The 12171-nt window shown below is 43.4% G+C and overlaps 1 protein-coding gene across 3 annotated transcripts in view; it reads right to left on the bottom strand.

The window, feature by feature from the left end:
* The window catches only part of SEC31B (SEC31 homolog B, COPII coat complex component), a 90576-nt gene that overhangs the window by 39475 nt on the left and 38930 nt on the right, over positions 1–12171 (bottom strand). For all 3 annotated transcript variants that reach the window (XM_019502515.1, XM_019502517.1, XM_019502516.1), the window contains exons 3-9: positions 9900–10023; positions 8664–8859; positions 7399–7494; positions 6192–6332; positions 4915–5057; positions 4599–4698; positions 1592–1753 (exon numbers count right to left, since the gene is read on the bottom strand). In XM_019502515.1, coding sequence (XP_019358060.1) covers positions 1592–1753; positions 4599–4698; positions 4915–5057; positions 6192–6332; positions 7399–7494; positions 8664–8859; positions 9900–10023 — 962 coding nt within the window. The remainder of the gene's footprint in view (positions 1–1591; positions 1754–4598; positions 4699–4914; positions 5058–6191; positions 6333–7398; positions 7495–8663; positions 8860–9899; positions 10024–12171) is intronic.

Raw genomic sequence — 12171 nt, 5'->3', positions numbered from 1 at the left:
GCTTATCTTGCTGGGATCCTATGACCCCAGCTGAATTTCTGCCGCTGGGGCAGGGAGCTGGACTCAATGATCTTCCGAGGCCCTTTCCAGGCCTAATGTCTATGAAATCTATGAAACATCCTTGGAGATGACTCTTGAAGCCCAGGACAAGGACAGACTTCCAGGACTGGCAATGTGGGAAATTTAAAGGGTGTATCTCTGGGATATTGAACTTGGCACAGAGGCTCAGGCCAGAAAATGGCAGGCCCCTGCATGACAGACTTAAACTAGAATCTGGCTTTTGCGGGGTCTGCTAAATTTGAGGAGTGAAATGGATTAATCCTGGCTGGTAAACTGAATAGCTGACTAGACCAACAGAAAACTGATACGTGGAATACAGACAGGCTTTGTAGCTTGGCATCCACGGCTCGAATCTAATAAAAGGACATTGGTAGCCCTAATATGAGGCAATAAAATTTGATTAAGCTGGAAAGGGGACATTTCTTAAGTGAAGAGAGGAAAAATGATGCCAAGACAAAGGACTCAAATCACAGGCTTGAACCACTGGCCACCTGCAGCGAGAAGTAAACCAGTTAACTGCTAAAAGGGACTGCTGACTGGTTACCAGGTCTCCACAACCCATCTGTGGGAGGACGAGACCCTGAGCGAGTCACAGATCAATACCTATTTGGGTGTGGTAAAGGTAGGGTGTAGGGGAGGCAGAGCTCTGTGAAAAAAGGCCCTGAGTCACCCTCTTCGCTACTGTTAGCAAACATCTCACCTCTCCTTATTCTCCTCCTTCAGTTTAACTTCAAGGCAGGGCAGGCGAGCATTAAGGGAGGTGACTGAGAGCGAAGAAGAATGGAGGCAAATTAGTCACCATCAAAATACAAAGCTCCCACAAATTTAACAACTGAAGGAATTTCTTAGAACTAATGTTTCCTAAGGATGACCTCACTCGAATTTAACTAGGCCAAGGTGCTCCAAGGGAGATCTCACACCTGACACAACCTAAAACTTGGAAGTGTTTCAATGTGGAGTGAGCAGAGATTGCAATCCTTAAGAATCAAGGGTAAGACTGAAAAGTTTCACCTTCCAAGCCAATGAGCAAGCTGAGGGAAGACACACATTCTGGACCCCCAAAACTGATCTCCTCAAGTGCAGGGGAGTTGCTACTTCAACAAATATCACCTTGTTTTGACTGTAGTCTTATATTTAGTATTATAAAGAGCAGTTTAGCTTTGATCATTGATTTATTTTATTTTTATGGAATAGTTTTAGCATATATATATATATATATAAATATAGACACACATTTTTACACACATACACGATGCTGAGTCACATCTCTTGCAGAAAGCAATACAGAGCCTGAAGGATCCAGGTAGATATTACCTTCCCAACTAACTGGTCTGTGGTTGTCACATATGACACGTATGCTTATGCTCACCGCCCCCACACACACACACCCTCTAGGGGTAAGTTCATTGCTGCCATTACAAAATAACAAGACCTCATTCCTGCACTTAGAGTGCTCCTTGATCTCAAGTACCCAGTCATCACTGTATCCAGTCCAAATAGTAGTCTGTTTCTTTATTCTTTTGGACCTTACCTTGTCAGCCTGAGTCTTCTGCTGAGCTTCTAGGCTCCCACCCATAACAGAATAAATGTTGATCCATCCATCAAAAGTGGCAGCTGAGAAGACTGATGGATTCCGAGGGCACCACTGGACATCAAAACACCACTGGCTTCGAATGGGCAGTTCATAAACCACCTAACACGGACATATAGGAGATAGAAGAACATTATACAGCAATACACTCACTTGTTTTCTGAAAACCACTTACGCATGGCAGGTCCATCCCATATTATTAACATCTCCCTAAGCATGAAGCCCCTCCAAACCTTGTCATTTTTTGAGAAGATGAACTCTGGCTGGACTACTAGCCAGTGTCTAGCACAAGCAACAGCTAGAGGCCACAGTGAGAGATGCACAACATAAAACAGAGAATGATTTCAGGAATGCATAACCCTAGTGAGTTTGATTCAGCTTTGAAAGACCTTCTGCACTTGAGCGCTGCAGTATTGTGGAACCTGGAAGGACACATCCTGGAAAACAGTAGCAAGGAAAGCAGAATTACAAAAAAGTATTAAGTAATAAAGACTTGACAGTATAAGAAAAAGATAAGAAAAAAATTAAATAGAAAGGAGGACAGAGAAAACAAAGAAGGCAATAGAAACAATGAAAAACATGGCTTCAAAAATGGAATCAAAAGAACTGTAAAAAGCGCAGGAAAAACTGTCTGTTTAATGGGGCATTAGACTGACATTTGGGAGAGGCAGGTTCAACTCCAGGCTCAGCTCTAGGCTTCCCATGTGATGCTGGGCAAAACTTTTAATCAGGTCATGTGTTTCAGTCTTGTGTCCCATTTGTAAAACTCAGAGGATTCTTCCCTACTTCAGAGCAATGTGGTCTATCAGAACATGGACTCCTCCCCTGTAAGCATGACCTGTATTTTCTGTTCAGAGGTGTACAACGCTACATTTTGCTGTATAGGGTTTAAAGTCAGCCCAATTTACCAAAAGACCCAGATCATTCTATATAACTGACCTGTCTTTGTATTCAGTGCTTCAGTTCTGGTATAACCTTCAAACTTTATATTTTCTTTCATATAATTGATAAAGATACTGAATGATGCTGGGTCAAGGACAGCCTTGAAGTATCCCAACAGACACCACTGTTCCATGATCATACATTAACTTACATTTTGAGAGCTGTCAGTTATGTTGTACAGATTTTGTACAGTACCAACAACTTTAATCAGAACATTAGGTAGTACCAGGTTTGATTATAAGAGGTTCAGATACCATGGTAAGGGGGACCACTAAGCCACTGGGATTTTTTAACCCCTTAAAAACATTAGAAGTGCTTCTCTTCAAAAGAATATATTACACCTATCTAATATTTACATGATAATTATTAATTGCATTAAAGTTATAATTTTAAATACTCAAAGGTTATCCCTGAGCATCCTTACATTAACAATTAAATCTATATCTACAGATAGAGAGTATGACGTATGGGCTATCGTTATTAAAAGAACCCACACTTTTTACATTTTTAAACTTTTGAACCTTTACAATGCAACTTCACAATTCCAATGAAAAAGCTTTTGCATTTAATGTGACTATTTAAGAAGGTAAAAAGAAATGAAACACAAGACCAGCATGTTAACACCTTTGCTGATAGCACTGTATTTCTACAGTTGTGTTAGTCTAAAGCACATTTTGCACAGCTGCCCAGATGCACCAGTCAGGAATCCTCTCCTGTATGCCACTCAATAGCCTTATCTATTAGAACGTTATTTTTTTCTCTACAGATTACTTTTAATACAGTTATATAACTTCCAAACACACCATTAAACAAGACCACACTTGCTTGAAATTTTCCATTTCCAAGCAGGTTTGTAAAATGCAATGCCTTTTGCAAAACGAGCAGACCATTTAAGGGCACAATCCTTGCAAAAACACCTTGAAGCAGGCAAACAGGCCCTATTGGTGTTGTCATAGCATGTCACTTTCATTTTGGACCCAAAGCTGCTTACTTCACTCACTTCAGTTTTGGAACAATCCCTCAAAATATGGACTGAAGGTAACACTGAATTCTGAGAAAGTAATGATGAATTTGTTTGCTACGTCTTTTTCCTCCCAGATGGAGTCTACTGTTTCCATCACTTCCTTCTTATCTTCTAGAGAAAATTATGTGTTTTTTTGTTTTGTGTCTCAGCCATGATAAAAGAGGGTTAGGCTATCCCAGGTTAGCCCTCATTCACCACAGTGTAAGAGCAAGCAGATGGACAGTCACCACAGAACAGCTAACACAGGGGTAGACAATTATTTGGGCCCGAGAACAGAATGGGCAGGAGAAGCTGATCCACTCCCTGTACACCCCAAACTGGATCCAGCCAGTTAGCAGGCCAAATCCAGCCCACAGGCTGCATTCTACCCATCCCTGAGCTATCACATGGTAAGTTCCCACCCTCTTTTACTCAACAAGAAGTTGCTTTTCTGCCCATACAGATATTTTTGTTCCCCTTTTTGACTAACAAGTTTCTCTGGACTTCCTGTGGTTTTCCAAATTCCATAATCATGGCTGACAAAGGAACAGGAAACAAGTAGTGAAAAGGCTTTTGCCATGATTCAATTATAGGGACTCTCTCTCTCTGCATTTCAGTTTTAAAGGCACCTATAGGTATGGTTGTTCTTTGAAATAAGAGTCTATTATACATAAAGTACCAGAACAGACTTTTCCTGTAATACATTTTTCACTGTAATGAATTTGATTCTAGTAAGATCTACTTGGCACCTTCTGTGGGCTGGAAGCCAGAGCTTAGAAATGCTTTCACTGTAGTCAATTTTTTACTGAAATGGGCTTCACTGTAATGAGATTTCACCTGTATTCATTGAAGTTTTCTTCTTTTTACAGATAGAGTTCTCTCTTTTAGCAAGCAGAAATTATATAAATTGGAACAGCGTGGAATGATAACACTGAATACAAGTACATGCCCACCCAGCAAGAAGTGTGCACTAACTATCAGACAGTCAAACTTGTAACACACCTCAGCAATGCAAGGATTCCAGCACAAGATCCGGTTGTCTTTGGCACTGCTCAGCAGCAGTTCGGGGTCTGCTTGGCACCAAGAGACAGATAGGACTCCTCTGAAACAGACCAAAAAAAGTCACATTCAGGCATCTTAGCACAACAGGGACACTGCTAACTCACTTCTCTGGCTGAATCAGACTACAGTGGAACCAACAAAGATAGTGAAAACAGTCCTACACTTTAACCCAAAAGCTAAATGAACACTTCTTCTAGCAACCTGTCTTTTAAAGGTGGGACTCCTCTCAGAGGCATAGCTATAAGCAGGCTCTTACCTCATGTGGCCCTCCAGCTGGTTCAAAGGAGAGGTAGCAAATCGCAGGTCCCATATCTGGATCACTGGCATGCGGTCATCCTCAGATGAAAGGACCAGCTGGGTAGAAACTTCTGGGTGCCATGCCATTCCTGAGCAATGCATCTAGGGACACAACAGCACAGACTGAAAATGCAGAAAAGTTGGCTAACAGCAGACCACACTGCCCCAGAACCCTGGCACTCTGTCTTCTAATATACTTGATAACCTAGCATCCTTGTGGGTCAATGTCCTTATCTCTGTCTGTATAGAAATGGAATTTACCTGTGGTGTGGCCAGGCAAGAAGTCAGTAGCAGAGCCAGAATTAAACCTCCGTGCTAGCCTCTTCAGTTTACTAGAGTACAATCTTTTCAAAAATGAGATAAAAGGCCATAACTCCTGGGTAAGCATAACCTGTGCCTGGGAAACAGCAATTAGAGGGAGAGCAAAGGGTCTGATTTTTCACTCAGTTAATGAGCAGAAGAGAATTTTTCCCCTTTATTTGCCTACCGCAGCGCTTGTAACTCAACCCCTGCCTGCATAAGACTCTCCCCCAATATGCCTTTGATAATGAGATCCTAGACTTGCCTCTGTGACATACAGCTCACCCCTGCAAGGTCATCTGTTCACCTGACCATAAGCCCAGACATACAAGAATCTGAGTCTCCTGTCTCTAGAGAATACTTTGCAACAGATAAAAGGCCTTTTGCCAGACATTCACATCAACTACTGCCCCTTCACTTGAACAGCTTGATGTTTTACTTTAAAGCAGCGAGGGAGAAAAAGTAAGTCTTGGGCTGCTTTAGCTACCCTGGAGAATGCTGCCTCCTGCTTAGATGCAGGCAAAAACAAACAAAAAAAACCAAAACAGAAACAGCATCAGTTACTCACCCAGCACATACCAGCATTTCTCTCCTCTGACCTAGAGATGAGTAGGTAGTTTGTTGATATAGCCTATTTGCTCATCAATTTCTCTCCTCGCACCAGTTGTCCTAACAAAGCCAACTACTTTGGGGACCTGCTAGACCTCCCCAACATGGCACAGAATTGCCCAGGTGCAAAAATGCCCTATCCAGAGCCTCGCCTCATTACAAGGCCCTCCTGTAAAGATTACTCTTACTGGAGGGTAGATGTTACACAGCCATCCCTACAGGGCCCGAGGGCCAAAACATATGGGTTATATCCCTGGGCCCTGGTGAGCTGCAAGACAATCATGGTCTGGGCCCCAGTGTCCAGCTTGCAGTCCTTCCTCCACTCACTCTGTTGCTGTGGTCACTGACTTTGATGATGGGTTCATTCTTTCTGAGGTCCCACACGACAGCCTTTCCACTGGGATAAGCAGAGGACAGGATGTGCTGTACCTGCCGATTCCAAGCCACCACACTAATGTCTTCTTGAGGCTGCCAAGACAGGAAAGGCCAAAAGTTCATTATACTCATGTAGCAAACATTAATATCTAGACCCCATCAAGGGCTTAGCCAATAGCATGCCATTATTCCATTGTGTTCCCAAAGAATCTATAGCTTTTCCTCCTCAAACACTGATTTGCTAATCAGATAGGGCAAGAAATACCATTTTTGGTAGGGAACGGTGCAGAAAAATACAATTCCAGATGAGACCATTCCCTAGAAAGATCCCTTGCAATCTGGGCAAGCCTGCAATGGCTACATGTGTCATTAACCATTAACTCCACTGTGAAGTGACAGAACTGGAAGGGGTGAATGGATCAGCAGCCTGGGATATACCAAGATTAGGCTGCAGACTACAGAGAAGCCCCTGACCTCTGGGAGAGAACACAAATGGAAAGATGACCACGTGCAGCATTTCAGGAGTTCAGTCAGATGGAAGACGTTGACGAATTTAAGACAAGTACCCCTTTCCAAACTATCACACAGGAGACTGACAGGAAATCTAGCCCAAGAGATATTTAGCCGTCTTTTAAGTGAGCGAACAATTACCATTCTTCCAGTAAAAACTACTTGTGCTACTCTCAAAGAGGGACTCTCATATAAATCTGTCTCAGAAAGGTGTGCTTCCCTTTTAAAGGAAAGAGATACCAGCCAAGAGGAAGACACAAATCCTAATAATGGCTCATCAGCTGTGTTGTGGCTGTTATGTTAATTAAAGCCCTTGTACCACCACCAGATCATGTGATATAGTGGTCATCTGAAATACTTCAAATCCACATAGTCCAAAGTCTCCATAAAAAAGTTTCTCGCAATCCTGCAGAGTATACTCTTACAGCTTACCCCCTACCAGCTCCCATATGCAACAGTTTCAACCATAAGAAAGACTAACCGTTTGGTTTAGATCCATTTCTGAACTCACTATGGTTGAGCCCATTGAACAGATCCCAAAAAGTTAACAGAATGAAACCACCTCCCTCCCTGTCACTAGTCTTGTGTCCATCCATGGCCCTGATGTTTGTAGTGCTGCAGGAACACTGCCTCTAGAGAAGCCCTTTACCTGTGACTTAGTCCCTGGAGTCATAGGCACGCTGAAGTTATTCAAGTCCCAGATGTAAATTTCAGAATCATTGGCTCCAGAGGCCAGGAGGTTACTCTGTAGGAAAATCAAAACTATTATCATCTGCTCTACTCACAGCATCCACAGAGAAAGAGGCTTAACTTTATTAAAACTAGCTGCTACCAAAGAAAACAAAACAACTTTAAGAGACATGTGCTGCAAGAAGTTATCTACTGTAAATGCATCAGTGCAAGGAACGCATTCATGCTGAGGGAGGGGGAAAACAGACCCAAAGCACATCCCAGAAATTGGGTTTAGGGAAGATTACAATCATTTTACATCTCTCTACTGCCCCTCTCAAAATGTTTAGCCAGTTTAAACAGACAGGCAGACAAAGAGAGTCCAGAAGCAGGGACCTCTGAGACACAGTCACCTTTTGGGTAGGAAAGCACAATTGTTTAATTGTGCATCATGACCACAAGTGACAGTTAAAAATGAAATCTGTATTCCACTGATTCTGTGGGGGAACAGTGTAAGCAGAAAAGAATTAACCTGGTTATAATGGAGTCCAAACTCATGTCCCTACCTAATCCTTCTTTCTTCATCTAGGATGATAGTAAGGCATTATGTCTGTATTCTGCCTAATAAACTGTGCATTAACAACATATATACAATCTAAACTGACTGGCAAACCTGCCCGGGGCTACAAGCCTACAGACCCTGCCTAGACGGAACCACAGCTCTGCCTCCAAGAGCCAGAATATTCCAAGCACATTACTGGTCTTCTTAGGAAGGTGCAGACTCTTCATAAGGCTGCAGTAGCCCTGGCTGTGGCTTTGTGAGACCTAATAATCTGAGCGCTAGGTTCTTCTTACAACACTTCATTGCAATAGCAATTAGAGACATCAGCCCAGGTCTACTGGGCTGGTACAGAGCCTGGCCCACTGTGCCAGGCTCTGTACCAATATATAAGAAGAGATCCATCTGCCTGAAAGAACTAACAATCTAAGTATGCAAGACAAAGGGAGTGTTATTAATCCTGTTTTATATATCGGGGCAGACAGATGAAAAAAGATTTGCTAAAGATCACAGCAGGAATCAGTGGCAGAGCCATAAACTACTCCAGATCTCCCGAGTTCTAGTCCAATAGCTTAACCTATTCCTCCTCTATGCAGTCTATAGCTTGTCCGTTCAAGAATCCTTCTAAACATCTAATCCCTCTGAATCCCCCTAAACATAGAAGATAGTGCTGTTTGGCAATATACCTGGAAAGGGTTGAAGTCAAGAGCTCGAACAGGCCCCGTATGCTTCTCTGTTTGTCCAATCACAGGCTCTTTCCCTGAAGTCAGGATCTGTGAAGCACTGTACATTGTTAATACTCCATTGTCTCCTCCGCCTATAATCACCCCGGAGGAACTGGAGGTCCCATTTCCAAAGCTGCCCCAGATCAGCTTATGAAACCTAAAATGAGAGGGAAAGAAAATAGGTTAGAGTAAACTCAGGGCAAAGCCAGAACATCTAGTCAGTCAGCTCACTCTACCTTGCAAGCAGAGGCCTTTCCTACAATTTCCAGAACTAGAAAATAGCTTTCATATCTCATGGCTTCAAATGTACCAAGAAGTCATCTATTCCTCTGCATTTTAAAGGGCCACTCTTTCTTTTTCAGAAGGCAATGGTTCCTCCTCCATGCAAAAGAAGAAACAAGCCTTCCAAAAGCTTTGCAGGTAAAGAAATTCACAAGTCAGCCAAGGCAGTGCTGTTTTATGCAGGTGTTTTACATTGATGGAAATATGACATTGTAGCAGTATAGATATGCTCTGCTGATTTGCTGGGGGGATGGGATGGAAATCAGTGGATAATATCCTCCAGCCAGTCATGTATAAGCAGTCACATTAGACACACTCCATTCCCTTTGGCCTTGAAATGAATGAAGGGGACCTTGTACCAGTAGGATATATCCTAGTTTCAAACCAGGATAAACTGCACCAAGGTAAGCCCCTCTTTATACTGGTGTATTCCATCTATACTGAACAACTACATGGATGTGGCTACATGTTTTCAAATATCCCCAGTATGGACAAACCTTAGGACCTTGCTTGCTATTAAAAATTTGTCTGATGGGTTAGTTTACCCATAGCACCTTCACACACAATTTCACTTCATCCCACAGCTTTCTTTATTTCATATCCTCAAACTACTCCATGTGATACATACCAATGCTCCTCCAATATGAACCCCTTGGAGTCCCCTCAGACTTTTCCAGCAGTCACTCTGGATGCACCAGTTCCCCATCAGAGCACAGCTGCCAAACTCTACCCACTCACCCACACTGTGTATTGCTCAGATATTAGAGGAGGGGTACTGGATTCCTTCCAGGCCCTGACATGCAATGAGCTTACACACTGTAAATTTGATTACCCCTCTCTCACCATGCATAGAATTACCCAGCCCCTTCTCAAATCCAGTTCCTGTATTGGCATATCAGCAGGAAGCACTAATACCTGTTAGAAGTAGTAAGGACTCCTCTGCGTTTCAGGTCAAGGGAAGGATCCCTGAAATCAACCTCAAAGATCTCCAGAGTGGCATTTGTACTAAAAGAAGCATCCAGCTGCTGGGCAGATGTTCCTAGCAAAAGTACAAGAAGTGATACAGATGAGAGATCTTTCTATGGGCCCAAAATATAAGAACCATCCAGGGTGAATTGGTGTTGGGTCTGGTGGTATACGTACATTATGGAACTGTTTGTGTAGAAGATACCAAGTTTGATCAGCTGCTATATGCTTATACTGTGCAGGGATTTGAAGGCATTTTTGATTTGTTTGTTTGGGGGGAGGGGGTTGCCTCTTCCCTAAGCTACGCCTAATTAGATGGAGGGGCTGCACCCAGCTACAGAAGCCTAAAAAAGCCAGTGGCCAGTGAGTGGCAGCTGATAGGACATTTTGAGGAAGAATTTGGCATGGTATTTTAGTGGGCGTTTTCTTTTTTTCTGTGACAGTGCCTTGTCCTCGCCCCACCCAGGTTTTTTCTTAAAAATGTAAATTGAAAGTACAGAAGATAGAAAATGCAACATCCACAGAAACATTTTCAAACTTGACAGGGAAAATGAGAATGACAGGACATGGGAACTGGATTGTATGCATCATCTATGGATGGGTTCCTAACATTAGCTACGTATCAGGCAATCCAGGAAGTTTTTGGAGAGTACTGCGGACAACTTCCTGGTACAATTGCTGAAGCAGCCAACTAGGAGCCTTGCTCTTCTTGACCTGATGCTAACAAACAGGGAAGAATTGGTGGGGAATGTAGTAGCGGATGGCAACTTGGGCAGCAGTGACCATGAGATGACAGAGTTCAGGATTCTGAGGAAAGGAAGGATGGAGAGCAGCAGAGTGAGGATCCTGGACTTTAGAAACACAGACTTCAACTCACTCAGGAACTCATGGGCAGGATCCCTAGGAAAGCCAGTCTGAGGGGGAAAGGAGTCCAGGAGAGTTGGCTGTACTTCAAAGAAGCCTTATTGAGAGTGCAGGAACAAAACATCCCAATGTGCAGAAAGACTAGCAAGTATGGCAGAAGACCAGCTTGGCTTAGCAGGGAAGTCTTCAGTAAACTAAAATCACAAAAAGGAAGCTTATAAGTGGAAACTTGGACAAATAACTAGAGAAGAGTATGCATTCCTCAGGCATTCAGGGATGAAGTCAGGAAGGCCAAAGCGCAATTGGAGTTGCAGCCAGCAAGGAATATAAAGGGTAATAAGAAGAGTTTCTACAAGTATGTTGGTAGCAAGAGGAGGCTCACGGAAAGTGAGAGTCCCTTACTGAATGGGGGAGGCAACTTTGTGACAGACTATGCAGAAAAGGTTGAAGTGCTCAATGCCTTTTTTGCCTCAGTCTTCACAGCCAAGGCCAGCTCCCAGACTACTGCAATGAGCAGCACAATTTGGGGAGGAGGTGAGCAGCCCACAGTGGTGAAAGAACAGGTTAGGCACTGTTTAGAAAAGCTTGACAGGTACAACTCCATGGGGCCAGATGCAATACATCCGAGGGTGCTGAAGGAGTTGGGTGATGTGATTGCAGAGCCACTGGCCATCATCTTTGAAAACTCATGGTGATCAGGAGAGGTCCTGGATGACTGCAAAAGGGCAAACAGTGCCTATATTTAAGAAAGGGAAGAAGGAGGATCCAGGGAACTACAGACTAGTCAGCCTCACCTCAGTCCCCAGAAAGATCAGGGAGCAGATCCTCAAGGAATCCATTTCTAAGCACTTGGAGGATAAATAGGTGATTAGGAACAGTCAGCATGGATTCACCAGGGGAAAGTCATGCCTGACCAACCTGATTGCCTTCTATGATGAGATGACTGGCTTTGTGGATGTAGGGAGACTGGTGGATGTGGTGTACCTTGACTTTAGAAAGGTTTCTGATACCGTCTCCCATAGCATTCTTGCAGACAAGCTAAGAAACTATGGGCTGGATGAATGGACTGTAAGGTGGATAGAAAACTGGCTGAAGCATTGGGCTCAGAAAAGTAGTAATCAATGGCTTGATGTCTAGTTGGCAGCCGGTATCAAATGGAGTGCCCTAGGGGCCAGTCCTGAGGTCAGTTTTATTCAATGTCTTCATCAACAACCTAGAAGATGGCGGACTGCACCCTCATCAAGTCTGCAGATGACACTAAGCTGGGGGAACTAGCAGACACGCTGGAGAGTAGGGCTAGGGTTCGGAGTGACTTAGACAATTTGGAGGATTGGGCCAAAAGAAATCTCATGAGGTT

The sequence above is a fragment of the Gavialis gangeticus genome, unplaced genomic scaffold (genome assembly GCF_001723915.1).
Source record: "Gavialis gangeticus isolate Ggan-Ray unplaced genomic scaffold, GavGan_comp1, whole genome shotgun sequence".
Taxonomy (NCBI): Eukaryota; Metazoa; Chordata; order Crocodylia; family Gavialidae; genus Gavialis; species Gavialis gangeticus.
This window is presented reverse-complemented; position numbering and strand designations above follow the sequence as displayed.